A 27,091-nucleotide genomic window follows, 5' to 3' on the forward strand; every position below is an offset into this window, starting at 1 on the left:
TCGACGAATCATTGGTAGGTGTGTCTAATGTTCATTGCATAGTAAACCACGAAGTATACCAAACGTTTGGAATTTATAGGAAATTTATTGAAATTTCACAAATATACGCATATATGTACAAATTATACTAATAATTGTTAATTGTATAACACAATACTATATATAACACATTTCTTTGCATAAATTAGTTTTAAAAATTGAAACAACGGAAGGTACATCAATTTAGATATTTGATGCACGTGCGAAAATGCGGAGTAAAATATTTATTAATTTCTATTGAAGTTATTTCAATCGGTAAGTTAAGCGTAAAGCATAACGCTTTACTTACCGATGCTCAGCAAAATGCGTTGTATGTCAAGAGACTTCCCTGAAAACCGCCAACGATAGAAAACGATAAAACATTTCTTATCGTTTTTAATATAGTTAGTGAATCGTTTATTTACGATAATCTATCAGAAATTAACGTTACAAAATACTTGGGATCTTATTGTAAATGTCTTATCAACTGCACATCAGTTTCTATCGTTTTTAATATGGTTAGTGAATCATTATTTACGATACTCCATCAGAAACTCACGTGTTACAAAATACTTGGAATCCTATCGTAAATGTCTTATTAACTGCACAACGATAGAACCGATAAGATACGATTAAAAACGATACAGATATAGCCGTTTTTAATCGTTTTCTATCGGAGATGGTTACCAGGGTTTACATTCTCTACGAGAGTGACCATCGAGCTCATCAAGTGAGCTCGCCTCGGATTACTGTCATCGTGTCGCGTTTGCGCTCGTAGTCTGCCTCGCGGACAAGATTTTCTCCGTTCGACCGCAAGATTTTCATCATAAGGGCATCAAGTCGATGCTCGGCAAGATCTCCGTCACGCGTTTGCGGCAGACAAACGACGCCCGAGCGATTCGAACCACGACAGTGTCCGTGAAATTCACCACGAGTTCCCGGTGCAAATCAATCCCGGTTGCAAAAGTCGTTCTCTCATCCGCAGCTTTCCCCTCGTTGTTGCTCTAACTTCCGCAAATTTTAAGATATTCGGCTCAATTTTTTTTAATATAGAGTATTATTAAAGGAAGGTTGGTATTGAATTTGGCGATGATCGGTAAAGGGGTTTATTTTTTATAAAATTGTGAATTTTTTGAAAAATGTGGCAGTTCTAACTTTCGCAAATTTTGAGATATCAGGTTATTTCTAATTGTATTATATTTTTCAGTCTTTTCTATCCCTATTTCATATATAATACTTTAAGATTTGGTTGATTAGATCCAACTTTATACGCGATCAAAGATCCATATACGAAGTCCATATGGACCATGTTAGCCTGAACTTCCAAAGTTAACATCAATTTGACATTGCGTCAATTGTAAAACTCCACTTGTGCTACTAAGCTGACCCTTTTTAAATTCATAAAAAAGTTAAATTTAAAATTAAAAAAAGTGTGCAAATTAGAAACTTGCACATTGCTTCCTCATCGTTATAGATCGCTACCATTGCTTCTATTTTATTTCGCTCATAAAGCTTTCTCTATGAGGGAGACAAACTAATAAATATACTAATAATTATGCATAAAATAAAATACAAGCTTCTTCATAAGAGGAGCTTTGTGAGCAAAATAAAATAGAAGCAATGGTAGCGATCTGTAATGAGGAAGCAATGTGCAAGTTTCTAATTTGCACACTTTTTTATTTCTTTTTTTAAATTTAAATTAAGTAAATCTAATTTTAGTAAATATATTTACTAAAAGTAAGAACATTTTTTTTTCAGTGTAGTAATCGAAAAATGTCAAAAAGAGAAGAGCATCGGGTTCTGCCGAAGACGCCGGACGCTGGCGCTGGACCGTCGGAGGTTACCCCCGTGAGTAATTTACATTACTCTTCCAAACCTTGCCGCGACAAGTAGCAATCTCGTTCACCATGCCGTGGCGCGGTATTTATTCAATAAGAATTGACTACTAATTTATTTTCTATAACGCATCAATTTTGCCCTCTAATCTTTCATAATTTGTTTAATTATTACTAGACATTATAGACACCCGCTTCACGCGCGCTATTTGGCTTTAACATTATACTATTAATTATTATTACATTACTCGTAAAAGAAAGTTACACGAAATACACACTGGAGTTTGAGAGCTCCCAGACTTATTTTAAGTATTAATTGTTGCAAAACCAACAAACAATTAATTGCTTTGACAGAGTTGCTAGCTATTGAAGAGACTTCAAACTTTTTTTTACAAGGCAGACGGTCCTATCTCCTTTATTTATTTATTCTATCAATGGTAGAATTTCAAACTTTATCTGGAGTCTCGAAGACCCCAATGTGTATACCCAGGATTAAGACACAATTTTATTTAGTTATTCACTTTTCACCAACTTTGTTAAAATTATAAGTAATAGACATATATTATGAGAACTTTAGAAAACGTATTGCACATAATTTTTTTATTTCACTTCAAATGCCTGCAGAGTGTCCTCTTCGGCCCGTCGAATATTGTTACAAGATGTCGCACGAATTTCCAAATGAGGAAAATATTATTTGAATGGACCATCGAGAATTTCAGTTTATGCTACTTAAACACACTAAAATCTTCTACATTCCCAGAAGGGGTCAATAAAGAAATAACATGGTGCCTGGAAATGCATGGCTTGTGCACGGACTACCTGTCACTTACTCTCAGTCTCGTTTCGTGTAGGGCGTCACAAGTTGTAAACGCCAAGTACAAATTTTCCATTCTCAATGCCAAAAAAGAAGAAAAGGAAATAACAGAAAGTGATGATATACTCCGGTATACTCACAAAGATACTATACTCGTAAAAAGCCACTGTTATAAACAGTTCGTCAGGAGAGACTTTCTTCTGGACGAGGTCAACGGGCTGCTGCCAGACGACAAACTCACGATATTCTGTGAGATCAGCGTATTTGATTATGTAAGATCCAGTTACGATCCAGTAACGATACCGTTTAAACCCGATAATGTCGGGTTACTGCTTTTCGAAAATCCGGAATTTTCCGACATAACGGTTCGTGTCGATGGAAGAGAGATCCAGGCGCACAAAGCAATTCTCGATGTACAAAGTGACTACTTCTCGAGAATGTTAAAAAGCAAAATGTCGGAAACACAAAACAATTACGTGACAATTGAAGACATAGATTATGAAACCGTTAGAGAAATGTTGCGATTTATGTACACCGGTAAAGTGGAGAATCTCGAGGATCTGGAGAAAATCATAAACCTGTTCTTCGCAGCGGACAAGTATGAGTTAACGGAGCTAAAAGTAATGTGCGAGAAAACACTTAGCACACGGATAACCGTTGAGTACGCAGCAGAGATCCTCAAATTTACCGATCTCTTTAGGGCCGATGATCTGAAGGCAGAGGCGCTAAACTTCATTAAATCGTAAGTTAATGTCGCGAGAGAGAACGGTGCCAGACGGCAGACCGTGCATGTTATCAGCATGTGGAAGAAATGCGCTGGCAATGCGCACAAAGCGAAGACCATGTCCATGTATTATACTTCGCTTTGTGTACGTTGCCAGCGCATCCTTTACATGTACTGTTAGCAAGCTGCACGGTCTGCCGTCTGGCATTACTAGAGAGAATTAAGTGTGCTTGCAACGCACACGCGTCAGCTCATCGACTAAACGATAATTTTGCTCTTCCAACGATCAAAATTATATTTTTTATAAGCTGTGCGGATAAACGCGATGGAACTTGCGATCTCTAATCCGTGCTTTTGCAGACATCTGACGGATGTGCTTAATACCGAGGGTTACAAGTCATTGGCAAACTCCCACCCACACCTGATGTTAGAAACTTTACAAGCTTTAGCGACCCGGAATATTGACCGCCCAGGAAACGAGTGAAACGACGCTGAAAGCAGTCACCGCTCACCCCGATGTAAAGGTACGACCTTTACATCGTTCCCACCATTTTTGCATTTCTCTTGAACCTTTGTGTACAGTGAAATAATGATATGTATAGTAGTGCCAAATAAATGCAGAGAAGCAATTTGTTGCAGAGACGGATGAAGTTGAACTCGGCACCGAGTTGGAGCGCATCGCCAAATTCTACGAACTTAATCCATAATCTTCCGCACTTCCACGTTTCCTGGATACGTTCGATTATTTTGCAATTAATAAAAGCTTACTCGGATCCGGGCAATTTAGTTATCGTTCTGGGAATCATGATGAGAATTACATTAATGGAATCACACAATGGAATACACTTAATGTGAGAGAGACGTGTACAAATTGATCTCTCCTCACCTTTATTTTACTTGAAGTTACTATATAGTTTTTGAAATCTAACACAAGCTATTTTCGAGATAGTTTCTATGTAGTATAAATATCTCTCGAGAGAAAACTCGTCCATTTCGAAAACAGAAACGTGCGCAACATTGACAATATTCAGCAGAGAAAGATATTAATTTTTCCTAGCTTCGAGATACGCGCGAGTGGGAAAACGCACGTGAATAATTGCTTTCTCCTTGATTTGAAATATGTAAGATGAAATATTGTTTAAAATGTTTCTTTATTCCTTAAAACTTTTTATTCTTTTGATTTTATCAGTTTCCATGTAATATTATTTCATTTCAGAATTATGAATACTTAGCGCTACAAAAATTCTTATTCTATTGTATTGAAAAAAATTAGGATTGTTCTTGCTTTAAGTAATTATAACATAAAAAAATAATGTTTAAAATTTTTTTCTGTTGTTTAAATTTATTCTTTTTAACCTTATCGTTTTCTATGTATAATTATTTGACATATTTTTTTAAGTTTTAGATAGTGCTACATAAATTCTTATACAATTATATAGGAAAATACTAGACTTTAAATCCGCTCTTGTTTAAAATAACTAAATTATAATGTATTTACATTTCAAGGAACAGTGTTAAGATTTCCAGTGAGAAATGTATAGCTCACCCGACGTCGAATCAATGTCGATAATTATCAACGTCGAGTCAGGTATAATCATGTCAAAAAGTTCGTCGATCCACAGTGATTCGACGTCGAAGACGTCGATCAATTCGATTTAACTAGCTGTCAATCTATTCGACGTCAAATTAACGTTAAATCGACGTCACCTTTCTGACTGGGTGCTATACCTTCAAATCCCTATTTTTAGCACTTAATTACTAGAACATTTATCGAATATTAGAAACTTTAAAACTTCATTAATTATATAAAAAATGCGTCAAGAATCTTATAAAATATTATAATTTGATACAATCCGTTAGTCACAAATTCAGAAATATATACCTACACGGAAAAACCGGTACTTAGGCTAGACATACATCTAAAAATAATTACGTTGAAACATCAAAATAATTATGTAGGACACTCAAACATGATAATGCTGCAAAAAGTTTAGACATTTTTGCAACTTGTTTGAGTGTATATAATTAGATTTATTTATATGGTTAAACATAATTATTTTCAGATTTGTATGACACTAAATCTTTAAGTACTTCAGCAAGACAATTCTCTGTATTACATAAACTTTTGTTTACATATGTAACAACACACATAAGAAATTTGTTTAAGAAATTAGTTTAAGAATAGAAAGATCATGAATTCCACATATAAATTTTGCTCGCTAAATTGAAATATCCTTCATATTCGACCGTGCTCATGATATCGTTAACAAACTGGCCGCCTACTCCGTCAGTGGAAAAACTATGGAACTGATGGTGCCTTCTCGGCAGAGGCTGAAAATCATATAAATATTTCTTAAAGTTTAAGCAATTTAGACCGTAATCATGGTCATGATTAACGCTTAAGTAAATGTGTTAAGATTTATTAATTTAATTTACTTAAATTTAATATTTACAAATGCTTATTTTGACATAAGCGGATAGATACAATTATGTTAATTAATAAATAAAAAATTAAAATTTATAACTAACGGTAGTTTTTGCTGGTGATAATAGAGGGTAATTTGAAGATAAATAGTCTCTGTTATCCACTTGTCCTGCTATATATGTGCAAATTACTTACAGAATCGTAACGCTGTTCCTCATACAAAATATCCGGTTCGGTGTTAATAATTGTACCAACAGCTATCAGATCTGATTTAACTTGTAGGTCGTGACATTTAAACCATCTAGCGAGATCGATAAATGATGACACCCGCGGCGGATATTGTTCCGGCATAACGTTTTGTGCCACTCGTCCATTCCTCATCTGAAGAACACCACCTAAAGCTGCAAGATCAGGCATAGAAAATAATACAAACATTTTTTTATTTATTCTTTTAATCGATTATAACTACAATAGATTGAAATGCTTGTTACCAACAGTACGATCCTCTTCATAGAAGTGTCTGTGGAGAATGCTTTGAATTATTGTTATAATATCAACAATGGACTCGCGACCCTTGGCGCGCACTCTGAGAACATTGCCCTGCTTGCCCTCGCTGATAAAAAAATTGCCCATAAGGGAGCACATCATTTGGTCGGGTCTAGTTAACATTTCTGTCCTTGTCTGTCCGTTACTTGCGTCTGCGAAAACAATGCGACTCCCATTGTTGATAAAAAAGCAGGTGCTCTATACATCGCGTCCATAATGAGCTACAACAGTAATCGGGTTTTTGACAAATAAACGTAAAAAGATAAGATTTTTATTAAAGCAAGTATTAACAAATCATATACTATCATAGAATTAAAACAACGATAGTAGATAACAATAAATCAATTAATATAATGCACAGTTTATCGCACAATTTACTATCTCTCTTTATTCTGCCAGTACAATAGTATTTAAAAAATTATATTATCATACTTTTGTGCATAAAAGTATTTATAAGACATACGTACGTGTCCGTTATAAGGCATGTATGGTTTTACTGCGTAACCAGACCCGATGATGAAAGAATCGTAGTCAGCTGTTAATAATTTCTCACATCTTTTCCCAATATTCCAAGTTGCTTTATTAGGTCGCGGGGTCGGTAATGTTTATATAATCACCGACATGTATTATTGACGGACGGCCGCTTAAACCTGTATTTTAAGGAGAAAATCGTTTTCTTAGTGAAATATTACGTATCTTTCTTAGATTTTTCTTACCTATTCCGGTAAGATCGAAAGGTTTTCTGGTTAGACAGGGGCAGGCACTTATATCGACATTCACCTCGCGGAAAGCGGAACGCATTCCATTCTGCAGAACTATTATTACATAGTAGGTATGTGATAGGGGCATGAAATATATTATATATATTATATACATATATATATATATATATATATATATATATATATATATCTGAAATAATTATGAAAATTTATATACATACTTGTTGCGACTTCTGAAAGTGTAGTAGACGGTAAGTTTATCGAGTCCATAGAAAAATTTGCAATCCAAGAATTGCCGTTTCCTGCCGCTATAATGTTTACTTTGAATTTAAACGCAAAATGCTACTAAATATTCATGAAAAACACATAAAAATTGATAATTTGTTAAGTTAAAAAGTATTTTTAATAAATTATCTAAAATCTAAATCATATTAATGATATTATTTAGAATAATTAAAATACGAAAAAAGTGATAGCTGTTACATTATGTAATAAGTATAATAAAGATTGTAATGAGCTATTAGAGATAATATAATAACTTAATTTTTATGTAAATTATATAGAAATTAGTTTTCCTAACAAATTCTATAAAAAGTAAGGACCATTAATGTTAAATAACACGTACGTTGATTAAGTAGCAATCTGTTATATTGACGAAAAAACTTAATTTATAAAAATTGCACAGAAAGCAATATGTATTATAGTTATATTTCTTTTATTTATATTAAGGCACTCTTTGTGTGATTTGTTACATATGTAATTTCTTGTTGGAATAATTACTACGTAGCCATAATATGGAAAATATAAAGTATGCTCAGTATATATTTTGATGATAGTACGAATAATGTATCATTTAATTTTTGCAATATTGTAGAAGCCATTTTGTTAGTGTGTATTATATTAATATTGATATGTAATATTAATAAAGCAAACGCAAGTTATGTATTTAAATATTATGTTTTCTCTCCTTTTCTCTCCTCTCCTCTCCTCTCCTCTTCTTTCTCTTTCTCTCTCTCTCTGCATGTGTGTGTGAAAAGGCTAGATTACATACCTAAAGATGTATGTTGTAAAAGTGTTATTTTAATTGCAGAATATTTAATTTCTAACTAATTCACTATCAACAGGCACGTCTATTATTCTTTCGTAGTCTGTATGAATATGAGAGAATAATAGAAGGCACTTTGTCAAGAACGTTACTCTTAAACAGAAAACAACAGTATAGACAACAGTAAGAGATCATAGTGGGGAAAGTACGGTGGGTAAAATAGTAATAGTTATTCTTATTTTAATGTATTTGACTGAGAATTTTTTCCATCAGAAGAGAGCCAAATACTTCCATAATTTTAAGATTTAAACAATATACTTGTATAAAAGATCCAGTTAAGGCATTAATTGTCTTCATCATTATTTTATAATTTTCTTTATATCTATTTTAAATATTTTAACAAATGCATAAAATACATAAAGATTCTTCTAAAGTAAAACGGATATTCGTATTTTATGAACAATTCTGATTCAATATTTATTTTTTAAATTAATTAAATATTAGAAGAATGTTGAAGAAGTAATATTTCTTTATATAAATATTTGTGCGTAATATCTAATAAAAACGTTTTTTTGTAAATATATAGTTAAAATATATTATGCACTTTAAGGAAACGAGTAAAAAAATAATTGAAGTTTAAATGAGTATGTCCCCTTTTTGCGTCGTTGAGTAAGAAAAAGTATCATTACAACAGCAATTGCATGATATACCGTGTTACTTCTACAAGTGTTTCGACTTTTTCATGATATTTTTATTGTAAACAATACTGTGTCTATATTCGAATATTTTGTTTCTCTTTCTATTCATACTTATTTGTTGAAATAAGTAATATCTAACAAAAGTACGCATGTAGATCTTTCTTTGTACTTATACATTTAAGCGACCGTTATATTATTGCATTTGTAGTGTCACGCCTTTTCTTTCTTGCCCGAGGCGCAAGACGGATCAAAAGGGGGAACGGGAGAGTAAGGATGACGGGTTTCTCGAGTTGTTCCCTCGCACAATTCAAAAGCCACACACCAAACGAAAATTAGGCATTATGCTCGCGTCCACCAATTTCCAAAAGGCGCAAAAATCTAGACACGACACGACGGTAGCCAATTCGCGATAGCTAATTCAGTCTTTCGTGCGAGGGGGATGGCCAGCTCGAACCTAACGGTAGAGGAGCAGAATAATGCTGGGCAGTGCTATAATTTCGGCGGAGAGACGGTCAAGTAATTCTTAAATCACCATATTTTTAGTAACAATTATATTCTCATTTTCCATAAGCTGCATTGAAACTGATCGGCATGCAACCTATCGGCGATGATTATCCCCGAGATCGCGACAAGTTCTTAACAACGGTGTACAGCCGCGTAAAGATTGCTGTTCCCACGTGATTCAAAGTAGGCGACTCGGTACGCGTGAATAAATTCAAGACAATCTTTGAAAAAGGTTACCCCCCCCCACCCCTCACTCACACACACACGCCAAATTGGACTACAAAAGTGTTTAGAATCGTTTAAGTACAGAAAACTAATCCCGTGACGTATCTACTGGAAGATTTCTGCGTAAAATCTGCATTACGTTGCTAATCTTGATCTGTATCTCGTTGAAAAAGTGTTACGTAAAAAAGGGAATGAGGTTTATGTAAAGTGACTGAGATTCGATAGTTTACACAATTCTTAGATACGCAAGGATGTTTTGTAAAATAAATTTCTTATAATATGCAAATAAGTTTGTTTTCATCATTTCTAAAAAAAGTCATGTATTTATAAAATATACAATTAAAGTATTTACAAAGGTATCTCGTAATGACCCCATGGTAACGTCTCAGTAGAATTAGGTACAATGTATCGTTTATCGTCATACGGATTTAGAGCGATTTTCGTATTGGTTATGGTATAATGCACTTCGTCCAGTTCGGACTTTACGCTAGACTGCTGTCGCGTCATTTCAATTTCATCACGCAGACACAACGTGTAATCGTCAAACGTTATCTCCTTGGCTACGACGTTGCTCTTGATCTCGCTTTTGATCTCGTTTGTGTCTTTCTTACCATCTACTCGCAAAGCGTACATCTTTGCCCTAATCCCAACAAATTCAGTCATAATCGCACCGTGGTTTTTGTCCTTCATTAAGCCCGGTACTTTTTCATTGGCGAGCGGGATACCGTACGCATTATCGACCGCGTAATCGCTCGTATCGTATTTGTCAATGTCGCGCTTCATAGTATCGTACACATCGTCGCACTCGATGTGATAAATTAAACTATCCGTATCAGTGTACATAACTTTACATTTTTCGCGATATAACGGTAACATATACTTGTAATGGAATTCGTACAAACAGGTCTTGGCTATGTCGAGGATACACATACCTACGTAGATCGGTTTGTTGAACTTTACCTCGAGTTTTTGCATTTTGATCGCGACCGCATTTTCCGAAAAGACGCTTCGACTGCGAAAGTTTGGTTTCGCGATCATTGCCTCCGCGCCATATCTCCCGTTCCATTTCGTCACGAGTCGTACGTCGACGTGATTGCGCACGTTCTCCGTGAATTTGCTGAATAACGCAATGTTCATCCATTCGTACAAATTTTTCTCAAAATCGTTCTTAGCCAGTTTTCCAAATTTTGTATTGAGCTCAATATAATCGCGAAGCCATGGAGATTGCGCGAATTGCAATACGCGGTGGATCTTTGTTACGCGAAGGCCATGACGAATACATTGCTGCAGGTTGTGATAATGTATAATATAATGCTTCTTATCATATAGAGTTGCGAGGAGTTTGTCCTGCCGCTTCCCGGGTGGTTTATCGCGCGTCGGACAGAACGGTAAGTCGCTGTGCGCGTCGTGCAGATATTGCGGATACTCCAAGTCGACCTCGAGAATGTAACCCGTCGGCGAGTCTAGCGCAACGGTTGTCACGTCAAAATCGGAAATGTTCTTGACCCATCGAAAATCAGCGTAAGGCAGTGGTTGGCACATTGCCCAACCGTACAAATTGTTTATATCGAAATACATCAAGTACGACGATGGTTTCGATGTGTCGTACGACTGCATGTACTTATTGTTGGCACGCGCGTATCTGTTGGAACATTGATTCAAACCGCCGCGTGTACCGCGTTCGATGAACATGACTATGTCAATATCGGTAAGCAGTGCGAAATTGACGCACGTATGCTTTAACATCGCATCCCACGTAAAATCGGATAGAGTGCAGTAGTACGCGGGATCGAGTTTATAACTCGAGATGCAACTGTCGCGAAAGTTTTCAAACATATCGGCCAACAGCAAGACATCAGTTTTCAGATATAGATCACTGTACTGGCCGAGCGTTTGAATGGAGAACCGCTGCCAGACGTTGACGGCGTGCGCGTAATCGCTCTCGGATACAGTGTCATCAGTCGACGAACTATAAAACGATTCGCGCGGTGGTAAGCATAAATCATCCAACTTTTCAACACAGTCGGTGTACTCATACGGAAACACGTTTTTTCGCATCAGTAAATCGAAATGTTCTCTAGGCAATTTACAAAATTCTTTTTGCAAGATTCGGAGCTTATCCTTATTGAGAAAAGATACCGATTTATCGAGACTGGTCTTGAAAAATTTATATGAATCGATAAATCGTAATTTCATGAAAGTTTTCTCATTATCGACGGTGCTTTTGATATGAAAGTTCTTCGTAAAAGATATGTATTTTTCCTTTGTTATTGGAAGCACTTCTACACCTCCTTCATATGCTGTAGTTATTTCATTAATAATAAAATGTGCATCATAGCCTGATAAATCATGAAAAACTATGGGAATGCATTGTAAATCTTTGTGCGTGAAATCTGTCGCGGGAAACCTGTCATGTACATTACCGGACAGGATAGACTTTACGTTACGCGCTATTCTTCTAAGTTCCTCGGCGAACCACGGGAGGCAATCTTTATCGCGACGAAACCGATATACGGATAACGAGTCGTCATAAGCGCAGTGCACGTAGTACCCTATGCTAAATATTTGATGATGCTGATACGTAGACGTTTGTGCATCATCATCCGTCTTCTTTAGGGTGAATTTCAGATCGGCGTACACCACGAAAGGAACTCGATCTTCCCTGTTGTCATTGCTGAAACCCAGCCACCTGAAGGACTTATGCGGTAATTTGATCGCAACTTGACCATTCATCTCTCGACAATTCGTAGGGTGAGCTGCCAATTTTGCGTTCGAACTAAAGTAGTGTAAACATCTGTAAAAAATATAATTTTTAAATTTTTATACAGAATATTCCATAATTTTATTGAAATGCCGCGTTGTCAATTTAGCTTTCTTTCTGGATTTCTTTCTTTTAAAAAAGCTTTTTTCTGGCTTCATTCTTATTAAAACGTTTTTGTACTATATTAATAAGTATGTGTGTATGTAAACGATTTAGTTTTTAACAAATATTTCAGCTAGTCTACTCCACCGAATTCTAATTACATAAAATATGTACTATTAATTGAAAATATTTACCTTTCAATTATATATTATACTTATTTTCGGTCGTGCCATGTGCAATTGCGGATTATTCATTATTCTATCGCGCCTATCGGAGAGGGTGCCGTTATTCTACATATTTACCTCAACTTTTATTGAATTAGCAGTAATTAAATACAAAAAATTACTAATTACGTAAAAATTAATCATATTTAGATAGAAGTGAATTATGCATTACTTAACAAATTGGTAATTGGCCAGACAAAAATTTCTAATTACGTGAAAGTCGAAAATAAGTTAATTTCTTTTTGTAAATTGGTAATTAGTAGAAATAAATTTTTTATTATTAAAATGATTAACAGTTTGTTAAAAATGGATTACTATTTACTTGAAAATTAATAATTAGTAAAAAATAATTACTAATTTTTTAAATAATGAATAATTAGTCTCAGATAAATTATAATATAAATTATTTATATTAAACCAATTAATAATTTTTAAAACAAGTAATTTACTTCAAACTAATTATTCATTATTGAAAAAATTAATGTTTCCAATTGCCATTGAGTATTTGTATTTGTATTACAGTAGAGAGCTTCTAAGTATCTTTTTCACTTGCTTTTTTATTCTAACGTAATGATGTGATTACTGATAAATGCAAGCAGTGAGAGATAAACGTGAAAAAAGAAGTTAAGTTTAAATCATATCATCTGATTCTCAAAATCAGTTAAAAATAAAGAAGTTAAAGATAGAAATATTTTACTGTATGTTTTTTTAAATCTATAAAATTTAGCTATTAATTAGCTTTTTTTTTAAATACTGTCTATAGTTTTTCTTTCTTCTAATTCTTGGCAATACTGTTAAAATGTATCCTTACCGATCGCAAAAGAATTTTTTCTTCTTTTCCTTGCTCACTTGGGCGCTTATGAGACGGGATAGATTTTTTATCCAAGCAAAGTGTCCCATGTTGTTATTTCGCGTGTCCTGCAGGTACAACAAATTGACGTGCTTGTCTTTTTTCTCATCGGCGAGCCGTATTGGTAAAATTACAAGTTCCTCCTTCTTCTCGACACAATACACGTTGATGGATACATTATTGAAATGTTCGAATGTTTTAATCTGACTTAAGGTCATTGGGAATTCAATTTCTTGAAGATTGAGCACCGATGAATAATGAGGGTAGGAGGATTCCCGTTGTGATCTTTTTTCGGATGGATGCAGAGCGGCCACCACTGACCACGCGAAACATGCATTGTCCTGAGAATGCACGTTGATCACCGCTTTCTTCAGCTTTACCTCTTGCGGCAATTCTATCCAACATCCCGCGTGCATAGGCTGGTACTTGTTCACATTAACGATCAGATTAATTATACGTGACAACGTCCACCCGCTGTCGCGTTCCTGAAATTCTTCCAGAGATGCTAAAATAGGCTCGGCAACATGCAACTCGTACCATTCTCGCAAATCGGACAGTCGAAGGAGTTCACAGTTTTTCGTGTCAACACTTTTTTTCGCACGCTTGTCACTTGTCACAAATTCACCGTTAAATACTGTGTTTATTTTGATATTGGCGTGTGTTTGCATGACATTCCGCACACTATCGATTACGATGTCCTTCGCATCTTCAAGAAATTTGCGCGGTTCAATGTGCTTGGAGTTTACTACCGCACCTGTCAATATACAGCTTCCGAAAGCGGTATCAATCTCATGCCATCTGAGTACTGCATTATCATCATCATCCTTTCGCGCACCTGCATGTTCGAAACGTTTACGTATCGAATCTATCAAATCTTCGAGTCGTGCGATACGAGTGATTAACGAAAGTTTGATCCCAAATGATAATTGCGGCTCTTTAGCTTGGTTATGTTCTTCTTTCAACGACTCGAGATACTCGTTGCATCGTTGCTCCCACACACAGAATTCTTCCTTTGAATTTAACAGAGCGGATTGCTCTAACAGGTCCAACTCTCTATTTTCCATATCAAGTATACCGTCGTACGATGTTCGCGAAGTAACCGCGAGCGAGAGAGGTTTGGAGAGGAAGAACAGAGCTAGGTTAGGTTGCGAGTCTCCATCAGAGATTGAGTCTTTAACTATCTAAATTATTTACACAAATGTACAAATGTTCAAACACCGCGGTGACGCGTACGCGAGAATACAATTAGATTGCGAGAGGGCCGAGAAGCGTTGCGATATTCCCGGCGTAAGGACGCGGATTACGGTCGTAGTGGTCGTACACTGCGAGAACGGAAAGTGCAGGAAAGTGTTCGTTGTTTTCGAATTCTTTCGTGAGACTGCGAACAAAAGAAACCTGAGAGCGGCCATCCCGCTTCGGGGGACGCCTGTTCTAATGCGCCCTCTGAGTGGACGACGTGGACGTCAACTACGTCCGCTTCGATAAAGGTCTATCCAGACAAACTTGTATAGGTGCATAACCATATGCATAAAGAAACGGATTGGTCTATTTCCTTATGCACATGCATATGGACCAATCAATTCTCTTAGGCTGAGTTTCCACTGAGCGCGTCACGCGTCGCGTCGTCCGAGTTGAACCAATCAAAACATCCCATTTCAATCCCGTCACAAGAATGTAATGAAATGGGATGTTTTGATTGGTTAACTTGTGACGACGCGACGCGTGACGCGCTTAGTGGAAACTCAGCCTTAGGCTTATGTTTATGCGCTATGCAAGTTTATCTGGATTGACCTTAATGGCTTCAGGCTTTGTACATACATACAGGACGCGGAATAGCGGGAAACACAGACTTTTGCATAACGCATAATACGTAAACATAAGGGCCCGGACACACACTTCTGCACAACGCATAATGCGTAAGCATAAGAAAATTGATTGGTCTATTTCCTTATGCACATGTGTATGGACCAATAAATTTTCTTATGTTTATGCATTATGCGTTATGCAGAAGTGTGTGCTCCCCGTTTATAGCTTTGTCGGCATGCAACCTTGTCGCTGTCGCTATCGCTATCGCTATCGCCTATTGTGCAAGGGGCTTTAGATGCGATGGCCTTTAATGGTCGTAGTTGACGTCCACTCAGAGGGCGCATTAGGACAGGCGTCCCCCGAAGCGGGATGGCCGCTCTCAGGTTTCTCTTTGTTCGCAGTCTCACGAACTTAGAATTCGAAAACAACGATTACTTTCCGTTCTCGCAGTGTACGACCGTAAATTCGAGGTTAATCCTTGCGCCGGGAATCTCGCGACGCCTCTCGCAATCTAATTGCGAGCATTTGTGTAAATAATTTAGATAGTTAAAGACTCAATCTCTGATCGAGACTCGCAACCTAACCTAGCTCTGTGCTTCCTGTCCAAACCTCTCTCGCTCGCGGTTACTTCGCGAACATCGTACGACGGTATAACATGGAGAATAGAGAGTTGGACCTGTTAGAGCAATCCGCTCTGTTAAATTCAAAGGAAGAATTCTGTGTGTGGGAGCAACGATGCAACGAGTATCTCAAGTCGTTGAAAGAAGAACATAGCCAAGCTAAAGAGCCGCGATTGTCATTTGAGGTCAAACATTCTCGTATCGCACGACTCGAAGATTTGATAGATTCGATACGTAAACGTTTCGAACATGCAGATGCGCGAAAGGATGATGATGATAATGCAGAACTCAGATGGCATGAGATTGAGACCGCTTTCGAAAGCTGTATATTGACCGGTGCGGTAGTAAACTCCAAGCACATCGACCCGCGCAAATTTCTTGAAGATGCGAAAGACATCGTACTCAATAGTGTGCGGAATGTCATGCAAACACACGCCAATATCAAAATAAACACGGTATTTAACGGTGAATTTGTGACAAGTCACAAACGTGCGAAAAAAAGTGTTGACACGAAAAGCTGTGAACTTCTTCGACTGTCCGATTTGCGAGAATGGTACGAGTTGCATGTTGCCGAGCCTATTTTAGCATCTCTGGAAGAATTTCAGGAACGCGACAGCGGGTGGACGTTGTCACGTATAATTAATCTGATCGTTAATGTGAACAAGTACCAGCCTATGCACGCGGGATGTTTGATAGAATTGCCGCAAGAGATAATGCTGAAGAAAGCGGTGGTCAACGTGCATTCCAAGGATAACGCATGCTTCGCGTGGTCAGTGGTGGCCGCTCTGCATCCAGCCAAAACAAGAACAGAACGGGAAGCCTCGTACCCCCATTATTCATCGGTGCTCAATCTTCAAGAAATTGAATTCCCAATGACCTTAAGTCAGATTAAAACGTTCGAACATTTCAATAATATATCCATCAACGTGTATTGTGTCGAGAAGAAGGAGGAACTTGTAATTTTACCAATGCGGCTCGCTGATGAGAAAAAAGACAAGCACGTCAATTTGTTGTACCTGCAGGACACGCGAGATAACACCATGGGACACTTTGCTTGGATAAAAAATCTATCCCGTCTCATAAGCGCGCAAGTGAGCAAGGAAAAGAAGAAAAAATTCTTTTGCGATCGGTGAGGATACATTTTAACAGTATTGCCAAGAATTAGAAGAAAGAAAAACTATAGACAGTATAAAAAAAAAACAAACTAAATAATAGTTAAATTTTATAGATTTAAAAAAACATACAGTAAAATGTTTCTATTTTTAACTCCTTTATTTTTAACTGATTTTGAATCAGATGATTTAAACTTAACTTTTCTCACGTTTATCTCTCACTGCTTGCATTTGTCAGTAATCACATCATTACGTTAGAATAAAAAAGCAAGTGAAAAAGATACTTATACTCATGACAATTAGAAACATTAATTTTTTCAATAATGAATAATTAATTTAAAACAAGTAAATTACTTGTTTTAAAAATTATTAATTGGTATAATATAAATAATTTATATTAAATTTATTTGAGACTAATTATTTATTATTTAAAAAATTAGTAATTATTTTTTACTTATTATTAATTTTCAAGTAAATAGTAATCCATTTTTAACAAACTTAATTATTTTAATAATAAAAAATTTATTTCTACTAATTACCAATTTACAAAAAAAAATTGTCTTATTTTCGACTTTCACGTAACTAGAAATTTTTCTCTGACCAATTACTAATTTGTTAAGTAATGCATAATTCACTTCTATCTAAATAAGATTAATTTTTACGTAATTAGTAATTTTTTGTATTTAATTACTAATTTGCTAATTCAATAAAAGTTTAGATAAATATGTAGAATAACAGCACCCTCTCCGATAGGCGCGATAGAATAATAAATAATCCGCAATTGCACATGGCACGACTGACAATAAGTATAATATATAATTGAAATGTAAATATTTTCAAATAGAATATATTTTCAATTAATAGTACATATTTTATGTAATTAGAATTTGTTGGAGTAGATTAGCTGAAATATTTGTTAAAAACTAAATCGTTTACATACACACATACTTATTAACGTGTGTGAAGACAGCATCTCAAGTGTTAGCATCTCACAAATAAACTGCAAATTCACTTGCATCCAGCATAGTTCTACAGTTCCTGATAATTTTTAACAATAGTTCTGATGAATTTACTATTAAAATCGCATTTTTAAGAAATGAGATGCTAACTTCCAAAAACACCTGACAGCATCTCATCGTATTTCGAATACATGATCACGGAGGAGTAAGATTCCATAGAGTTCTCCAGTCTAGACACATTCTGTCAATAGTTCTGACGATTAAACTCCGTAGAAAATAATTTATAATTGCAAAACCCATCTGATCCCATGTCTATGAAGCTGGCGTGGAAACTCACTAATTGTTTACAGTTCTAGAGTTTCTCTATGAGTTAAACAAATATTTCCGACCATTAAAGCAAAAGAATTGATTCAAAATTGACTAAGACGACAACTTTACGCTGCGTCTTAATTTGTCTTACAGCAGTTCCCTTACTATATCTCATCAGATTTTGATTTGCAGTTAAAAACGAGTTCTATAAAGAGTTCTGCAGTTTAAAACCAAAAACATCGATTAAAATAACGTAAAAAACTAACGAATATAGTGTAACAAATATATCAAACTGAACGATTTTTCAGAGTTCTGGCTTTTCCAACATAGTTCTGTATAATTATGAATACATTTATGCATTTTTTAAAGAGTTCTAGACACTATCAACGTTGTGTTTTCAAAAAATTAATACTGCCCGGAAAACGCATTTTAATGCAAATAAAGGTGAGATGCTGGACGATATTCGAGAGTTCTACTGATCGTAAAATATTTTTCGCGCAGTTCTAAATATATTTAACAATTTCCTAAAGAGTTCTGGGCACTACCAGCGTTGTGTTATTTTTTAAATAATTAATACTGCCTGGAAAACGCATTTTAAGACAGATAAGGGTGAGATGCTAGTCGATATTTGATGGTTCTGGTCATCGTAAAATATTTTTCATGCAGTTCTAAACGTATTTAACAATTTCTCGAAGAGTTCTGAGCATTACCAGCGTTGTGTTATTTTTTAAATAATTAATACTGCCTTGAAAATGCATTTTAAGACAGATAAGGGTGAGATGCTAGTCGATATTCGATAGTTCTGGTCATCGTAAAATATTTTTCGCGCAGTTCTAAATATATTTAACAATTTCCTAAAGAGTTCTGGGCACTACCAGCGTTGTGTTATTTTTTAAATAATTAATACTGCCTGGAAAACGCATTTTAAGACAGATAAGGGTGAGATGCTAGTCGCTATTCGATAGTTCTGGTCATCGTAAAATATTTTTCATGCAGTTCTAAACGTATTTAACAAATTCCGGAAGAGTTCTGAGCATTACCAGCGTTGTGTTATTTTTTAAATAATTAATACTGCCCGGAAAATGCATTTTAAGACAGATAAGGTTGAGATGCTAGTCGATATTCGATAGTTCTGGTCATCGTAAAATATTTTTCATGCAGTTCTAAACGTATTTAACAAATTCCTGAAGAGTTCTGAGCATTACCAGCGTTGTGTTATTTTTTAAATAATTAATACTGCCTGGAAAACGCATTTTAAGACAGATAAGGGTGAGATGCTAGTCGATATTCGATAGTTCTGGTCATCGTAAAATATTTTTCATGCAGTTCTAAACGTATTTAACAAATTCCTGAAGAGTTCTGAGCATTACCAGCGTTGTGTTATTTTTTAAATAATTAATACTGCTCGGAAAATGCATTTAAAAGCAGATAAAGGTGAGATGCTAGTCGATATTCGATAGTTCTAGTCATCGTAAAATATTTTTCATGCAGTTCTAAACGTATTTAACAATTTCTCGAAGAGTTCTGGCCACTACCAGCGTTGTGTTATTTTTAAATAATTAATACTGCCTGGAAAACGCATTTTAAGACAGATAAGGGTGAGATGCTAGTCGATATTCGATAGTTCTGGTCATCGTAAAATATTTTTCATGCAGTTCTAAACGTATTTAACAAATTCCTGAAGAATTCTGAGCATTACCAGCGTTGTGTTATTTTTTAAATAATTAATACTGCTCGGAAAATGCATTTGAAGACAGATAAAGGTGAGATGCTAGTCGATATTCGATAGTTCTGGTCATCGTAAAATATTTCTCATGCAGTTCTAAACGTATTTAACAAATTCCTGAAGAGTTCTGAGCATTACCAGCGTTGTGTTATTTTTTAAATAATTAATACTGCTCGGAAAATGCATTTAAAAACAGATAAAGGTGAGATGCTAGTCGATATTCGATAGTTTTGGTCATCGTAAAATATTTTTCATGCAGTTCTAAACGTATTTAACAATTTCTCGAAGAGTTCTGGCCACTACCAGCGTTGTGTTATTTTTAAATAATTAATACTGCCTGGAAAACGCATTTTAAGACAGATAAGGGTGAGATGCTAGTCGATATTCGATAGTTCTGGTCATCGTAAAATATTTTTCATGCAGTTCTAAACGTATTTAACAATTTCTCGAAGAGTTCTGGCCACTACCAGCGTTGTGTTATTTTTTAAATAATTAATACTGCCTGGAAAACGCATTTTAAGACAGATAAGGGTGAGATGCTAGTCGATATTCGATAGTTCTGGTCATCGTAAAATATTTTTCATGCAGTTCTAAACGTATTTAACAAATTCCTGAAGAGTTCTGAGCATTACCAGCGTTGTGTTATTTTTTAAATAATTAATACTGCTCGGAAAATGCATTTAAAAACAGATAAAGGTGAGATGTTAGTCGATATTCGATAGTTCTGGTCATCGTAAAATATTTTTCATGCAGTTTTAAACGTATTTAACAATTTCTCGAAGAGTTCTGGCCACTACCAGCGTTGTGTTATTTTTAAATAATTAATACTGCCTGGAAAACGCATTTTAAGACAGATAAGAGTGAGATGCTAGTCGATATTCGATAGTTCTGGTCATCGTAAAATATTTTTCATGCAGTTCTAAACGTATTTAACAAATTCCTGAAGAGTTCTGAGCATTACCAGAGTTGTGTTATTTTTTAAATAATTAATACTGCCTGGAAAACGCATTTTAAGACAGATAAGGGTGAGATGCTAGTCGATATTCGATAGTTCTGGTCATCGTAAAATATTTTTCATGCAGTTCTAAACGTATTTAACAATTTCTCGAAGAGTTCTGGCCACTACCAGCGTTGTGTTATTTTTAAATAATTAATACTGCCTGGAAAACGCATTTTAAGACAGATAAAGGTGAGATGCTAGTCGATATTCGATAGTTCTAGTCATCGTAAAATATTTTTCATGCAGTTCTAAACGTATTTAACAATTTCTCGAAGAGTTCTGGCCACTACCAGCGTTGTGTTATTTTTAAATAATTAATACTGCCTGGAAAACGCATTTTAAGACAGATAAAGGTGAGATGCTAGTCGATATTCGATAGTTCTAGTCATCGTAAAATATTTTTCATGCAGTTCTAAACGTATTTAACAATTTCTCGAAGAGTTCTGGCCACTACCAGCGTTGTGTTATTTTTAAATAATTAATACTGCCTGGAAAACGCATTTTAAGACAGATAAGGGTGAGATGCTAGTCGATATTTGATGGTTCTGGTCATCGTAAAATATTTTTCATGCAGTTCTAAACGTATTTAACAATTTCTCGAAGAGTTCTGAGCATTACCAGCGTTGTGTTATTTTTTAAATAATTAATACTGCCTGGAAAATGCATTTTAAGACAGATAAGAGTGAGATGCTAGTCGATATTCGATAGTTCTGGTCATCGTAAAATATTTTTCATGCAGTTCTAAACGTATTTAACAAATTCCGGAAGAGTTCTGAGCATTACCAGCGTTGTGTTATTTTTTAAATAATTAATACTGCTCGGAAAATGCATTTAAAAGCAGATAAAGGTGAGATGCTAGTCGATATTCGATAGTTCTAGTCATCGTAAAATATTTTTCATGCAGTTCTAAACGTATTTAACAATTTCTCGAAGAGTTCTGGCCACTACCAGCGTTGTGTTATTTTTAAATAATTAATACTGCCTGGAAAACGCATTTTAAGACAGATAAGGGTGAGATGCTAGTCGATATTCGATAGTTCTGGTCATCGTAAAATATTTTTCATGCAGTTCTAAACGTATTTAACAAATTCCTGAAGAGTTCTGAGCATTACCAGCGTTGTGTTATTTTTTAAATAATTAATACTGCTCGGAAAATGCATTTAAAGACAAATAAAGGTGAGATGCTAGTCGATATTCGATAGTTCTGGCTCGATAGTAATGCTCAGAACTCTTCAGGAATTTGTTAAATACGTTTAGAACTGCATGAAAAATATTTTACGAAGACCAGAACTATCGAATATCGACTAGCATCTCACCCTTATCTGTCTTAAAATGAGTTTTCCAGGCAGTATTAATTATTTGAAAAATAACACAACGCTGGTGGTGCCCAGAACTCTTTAGGAAATTGTTAAATACATTTAGAACTGCGCGAAAAATATTTTACGATCAGTAGAACTCTCGAATATCGTCCAGCATCTCACCTTTATTTGCATTAAAATGCGTTTTCCGGGCAGTATTAATTTTTTTGAAAACACAACGTTGATAGTGTCTAGAACTCTTTAAAAAATGCATAAATGTATTCATAATTATACAGAACTATGTTGGAAAAGCCAGAACTCTGAAAAATCGTTCAGTTTGATATATTTGTTACACTATATTCGTTAGTTTTTTACGTTATTTTAATCGATGTTTTTGGTTTTAAACTGCAGAACTCTTTATAGAACTCGTTTTTAACTGCAAATCAAAATCTGATGAGATATAGTAAGGGAACTGCTGTAAGACAAATTAAGACGCAGCGTAAAGTTGTCGTCTTAGTCAATTTTGAATCAATTCTTTTGCTTTAATGGTCGGAAATATTTGTTTAACTCATAGAGAAACTCTAGAACTGTAAACAATTAGTGAGTTTCCACGCCAGCTTCATAGACATGGGATCAGATGGGTTTTGCAATTATAAATTATTTTCTACGGAGTTTAATCGTCAGAACTATTGACAGAATGTGTCTAGACTGGAGAACTCTATGGAATCTTACTCCTCCGTGATCATGTATTCGAAATACGATGAGATGCTGTCAGGTGTTTTTGGAAGTTAGCATCTCATTTCTTAAAAATGCGATTTTAATAGTAAATTCATCAGAACTATTGTTAAAAATTATCAGGAACTGTAGAACTATGCTGGATGCAAGTGAATTTGCAGTTTATTTGTGAGATGCTAACACTTGAGATGCTGTCTTCACACACGTTACTTATTAATATAGTACAAAAACGTTTTAATAAGAATGAAGCCAGAAAAAAGCTTTTTTAAAAGAAAGAAATCCAGAAAGAAAGCTAAATTAACAACGCGGCATTTCAATAAAATTATGGAATATTCTGTATAAAAATTTAAAAATTATATTTTTTGCAGGTGTTTACACTATTTTAGTTCGAACACAAAATTGGAAGCTCACCCTGCGAATTGTCGAGAGATGAATGACTGTGCGATTAAGTTACCGGGTAAGACCTTCAGGTGGCTGAGTTTCAACAATGACAACAGGAAATACCGAGTTCCTTTCGTGGTGTACGCCGATTTGAAATTCACCTTAAAGAAGACGGATAGTGATGCGCAAACGTCTACGTATCAGCATCATCAAATATTTAGCATAGGGTACTACGTGCGCTGCGCTTATGAAGACTCTTTATCCGAATATCGGTTTCGTCGCGATAAAGATTGTCTCACGTGGTTCGCCGAGGAACTTAGAAGAGTAGCGCATAAGATAAAGTCTATCTTGTCCGGTAATGTACATGACAGATTTCCCGCGATAGATTTTACGCACAAAGATTTACAATGCATTCCCGTAGTTCTTCATGATTTATCAGGCTATGATGCACATTTTATTATTAATGAAATAACTACAGCATATGAAGGATCTGTAGAAGTGCTTCCAATAACAAAGGAAAAATTCATATCTTTTAAGAAGAACTTTTATGTCAAAAGCACCGTCGATAATGAGAAAATATACATGAAATTACGATTCATCGATTCATATAAATTTTTCAAGACCAGTCTCGATAAATCGGTATCTTTTCTCAATAAGGATAAGCTCCGAATTTTGCAAAATGAATTTTGTAAGTTGCCTAGAGAACATTTCGATTTACTGATGCGAAAAAACGTGTTTCCGTATGAGTACATCGACTGTGTTGAAAAGTTGGATGATTTATGCTTACCACCGCGCGAATCGTTTTATAGTTCGTCGACTGATGACATTGTATCCGAGAGCGATTACGCGCACGCCGTCAACGTCTGGCAGCGATTCTCCATTCAAACGCTCGGCCAGTACAGCGATCTATATCTGAAAACTGATGTTTTGCTGTTGGCCGATATGTTTGAAAACTTTCGCGACAGTTGCATCTCGAGTTATAAACTCGATCCCGCGTACTACTGCACTCTATCCGATTTTACGTGGGATGCGATGTTAAAGCATACGCGCGTCAATTTCGCATTGCTTATCGATATTGACATGGTCATGTTCATCGAACGCGGTACACGCGGCGGTTTGAATCAATGTTCTAACAGATACGCGCGTGCCAACAATAAGTACATGCAGTCATACGACTCATCGAAACCATCGTCGTACTTGATGTATTTCGATATAAACAATTTGTACGGTTGGGCAATGTGCCAACCACTGCCTTACGCTGGTTTTCGATGGGTCAAGAACATTTCCGATTTTGACGTGACAACCGTTGCGCTAGACTCGCCGACGGGTTACATTCTCGAGGTCGACTTGGAGTATCCGCAATATCTGCACGACGCGCACAGCGACTTACCGTTCTGTCCGACGCGCGATAAACCACCCGGTAAGCGGCAGGACAAACTCCTCGCAACTCTATATGATAAGAAGCATTATATTATACATTATCGCAACCTGCAGCAATGTATTCGTCACGGCCTTCGCGTAACAAAGATCCACCGCGTATTGCAATTTGCGCAATCTTTATGGCTTCGCGATTATATTGAGCTCAATACAAAATTTGGAACACTGGCTAAGAACGATTTTGAGAAAAATTTGTACGAATCGATGAACATTGCGTTATTCAGCAAATTCATGGAGAACGTGCGCAATCACGTCGACGTACGACTCGTGACGAAATGGAACGGGAGATTTGGCGCGGAGGCAATGATCGCGAAACCAAACTTTCGCAGTCGAAGTGTCTTTTCGGAAAATGCGGTTGCGATCGAATTGCAAAAACTCGAAGTAAAGGTCAACAAACCGATCTACGTAGGTATGTGTATCCTCGACATAGCCAAGACCTGTTTGTACGAATTCCATTACAAGTATATGTTACCGTTACATCGCGAAAAATGTAAAGTTATGTACACTGATACGGATAGTTTAATTTATCACATCGAGTGCGACGATGTGTACGATACTATAAAGCGTGACATTGACAAATACGATACGAGCGATTACGCGGTCGATAATGCGTACGGTATCCCGCTCGCCAATGAAAAAGTACCGGGCATAATGAAGGACAAAAACCACGGTGCGATTATGACTGAATTTGTCGGGATTAGGGCAAAGATGTGCGCCTTGCGAGTAGATGGTAAGAAAGACACAAACGAGATCAAAAGCGAGATCAAGAGCAACGTCGTAGCCAAGGAGATAACGTTTGACGATTACACGTTGTGTCTGCGTGATGAAATTGAAATGACCCGACAGCAGTCTAGCGTAAAGTCCGAACTGGACGAAGTGCATTATACCATAACCAATAGGAAAATTGCTCTAAATCCGTATGACGATAAACGATACATTGTACCTAATTCTACTAAGACGTTGCCATGGGGTCATTACGAGATACCTTTGTAAATACTTTAACTGTATATTTTATAAATATATTACTTTTTGGAAATAAAAACAAACTTATTTGTATATTATAAGAAATTTATTTTACAAAACATTATCCTTGCGTATCTAAGAATTGTGTCAACTATCGAATCTCAGTCACTTTACATAAACCTCATTCCCTCTTTTACGCAACACTTTTTCAACGAGATACGGATCAAGATTAGCAACGTAATGCAGATTTTGCGCAGAAATCTTCCAGTACATACGTCACGGGATTAGTTTTCTGTACTTATCGATTCTAAACACTCGTGGTTCAATTTGGCGTGTAACCTCTCTCAAAGATTGTCTCGCGTACTGAGTCGCCCACTTTGAATCACGCGGGAACAGCGATCTTTACGCGGCTGTACACCGTTGTTAAGAACTTGTCGCGATTTCGGGGATAATCATCGCCGATAGGTTAAAATATGTATCGCGGCAAAATGATAGAATTGTAATTTCCATTCCTCGATTCCCGAATATGCATGTATATAAAATATATATTAAAATATACACATATATTGGAAATACGTATGTAAAATTATAGATAAGACTTTTATATTTGTACAATTATTATATTTCTTAAATATAGATAAATCGCGCAAAAATATCTGCTCCGATTAAACAGCCACCGTCGCCTCGATACTTTTCAATTACTGATTGCGGGAGTTAATTATTCGCCAGGCTAATGCAGGTACGCACACTCGCGTTTCGAGAGACAGCTACACACGCGACGTCGACCAGACACCATTGAGACAGAACGTAGAATACAGTTAAACCTGTGAAAGTTAATGAAAGATTCGGCATACGTTGATCTCTTATCGTTTGTTGAAAGTTTTCGGTATTTTTGAACCGGCCGCGGCCGCGCGCGTCGTGCCGCGTAGGAGGGGTAGGCCGTGACGTCACCGCGCGGGGCTCGCCGCTCGCCGGGACAGTGGACGTTCGGTCCCTCGCATTCCTCGCATTATCTTTTGAGTCGCTGAAACGAGTGCCACGGGAGGATATGCGCGATCACTCTTTCGCAATTAAACGATGCCACGGGCGCACTATCGAGCTCCTCGATGCCATGCATAAATGCTACGCAACACGTCGTTTCTGTTTGCTCGAGCAGGTATATATATTTCATTTGAGATACGAGAAACGGCTCGCGAATAATCGCCTTACGTTTTTCTCTCGCAATCGCTGCTCCTTTAACGACGTGAATTGA

General features: G+C 36.1%; 4 protein-coding genes across 5 annotated transcripts; 2 read left to right on the forward strand and 2 right to left on the reverse strand.

The window, feature by feature from the left end:
* Positions 1–737: 737 nt before the first annotated feature.
* LOC139823089 (protein roadkill-like) lies at positions 738–4,640 on the forward strand. Its single transcript, XM_071795370.1, has 5 exons — positions 738–1,088; positions 1,777–1,866; positions 2,478–3,409; positions 3,752–3,915; positions 4,031–4,640. The coding sequence occupies exons 2-4, from the start codon at positions 1,792–1,794 to the stop codon at positions 3,873–3,875; spliced, it is 1,131 nt and encodes a 376-aa protein (XP_071651471.1). The 5' UTR covers positions 738–1,088; positions 1,777–1,791; the 3' UTR covers positions 3,876–3,915; positions 4,031–4,640.
* Positions 4,641–4,763: 123 nt separating this feature from the next.
* Positions 4,764–7,404, reverse strand: LOC139823091 (ester hydrolase C11orf54 homolog). Of its 2 annotated transcripts, XM_071795378.1 has the most exons (6): positions 7,306–7,404; positions 7,079–7,177; positions 6,830–7,012; positions 6,308–6,583; positions 6,012–6,217; positions 4,764–5,722 (listed from the first exon to the last, which is right to left on the reverse strand). In XM_071795378.1, exons 4-6 carry the CDS (start codon positions 6,483–6,485, stop codon positions 5,582–5,584), a joined length of 525 nt encoding a protein of 174 aa, XP_071651479.1. In that variant the 5' UTR covers positions 6,486–6,583; positions 6,830–7,012; positions 7,079–7,177; positions 7,306–7,404; the 3' UTR covers positions 4,764–5,581. The 2 variants fall into 2 exon arrangements, with proteins under 2 accessions (XP_071651479.1, XP_071651480.1); XM_071795379.1 differs by lacking the exon at positions 7,306–7,404 and having other exon boundaries at positions 7,079–7,194.
* Positions 7,405–9,859: 2,455 nt separating this feature from the next.
* On the reverse strand, positions 9,860–14,861 carry LOC139823084 (uncharacterized). Its single transcript, XM_071795361.1, has 2 exons — positions 13,455–14,861; positions 9,860–12,350 (listed from the first exon to the last, which is right to left on the reverse strand). Exons 1-2 carry the CDS (start codon positions 14,555–14,557, stop codon positions 9,905–9,907), a joined length of 3,549 nt encoding a protein of 1,182 aa, XP_071651462.1. The 5' UTR covers positions 14,558–14,861; the 3' UTR covers positions 9,860–9,904.
* Positions 14,862–15,675: 814 nt separating this feature from the next.
* LOC139822890 (uncharacterized) lies at positions 15,676–25,932 on the forward strand. Its single transcript, XM_071795060.1, has 2 exons — positions 15,676–17,048; positions 23,427–25,932. The coding sequence occupies exons 1-2, from the start codon at positions 15,955–15,957 to the stop codon at positions 25,867–25,869; spliced, it is 3,537 nt and encodes a 1,178-aa protein (XP_071651161.1). The 5' UTR covers positions 15,676–15,954; the 3' UTR covers positions 25,870–25,932.
* Positions 25,933–27,091: the final 1,159 nt, after the last annotated feature.

Source organism: Temnothorax longispinosus, chromosome 12, assembly GCF_030848805.1.
Source record: "Temnothorax longispinosus isolate EJ_2023e chromosome 12, Tlon_JGU_v1, whole genome shotgun sequence".
NCBI classification, from domain to species: Eukaryota; Metazoa; Arthropoda; class Insecta; order Hymenoptera; family Formicidae; genus Temnothorax; species Temnothorax longispinosus.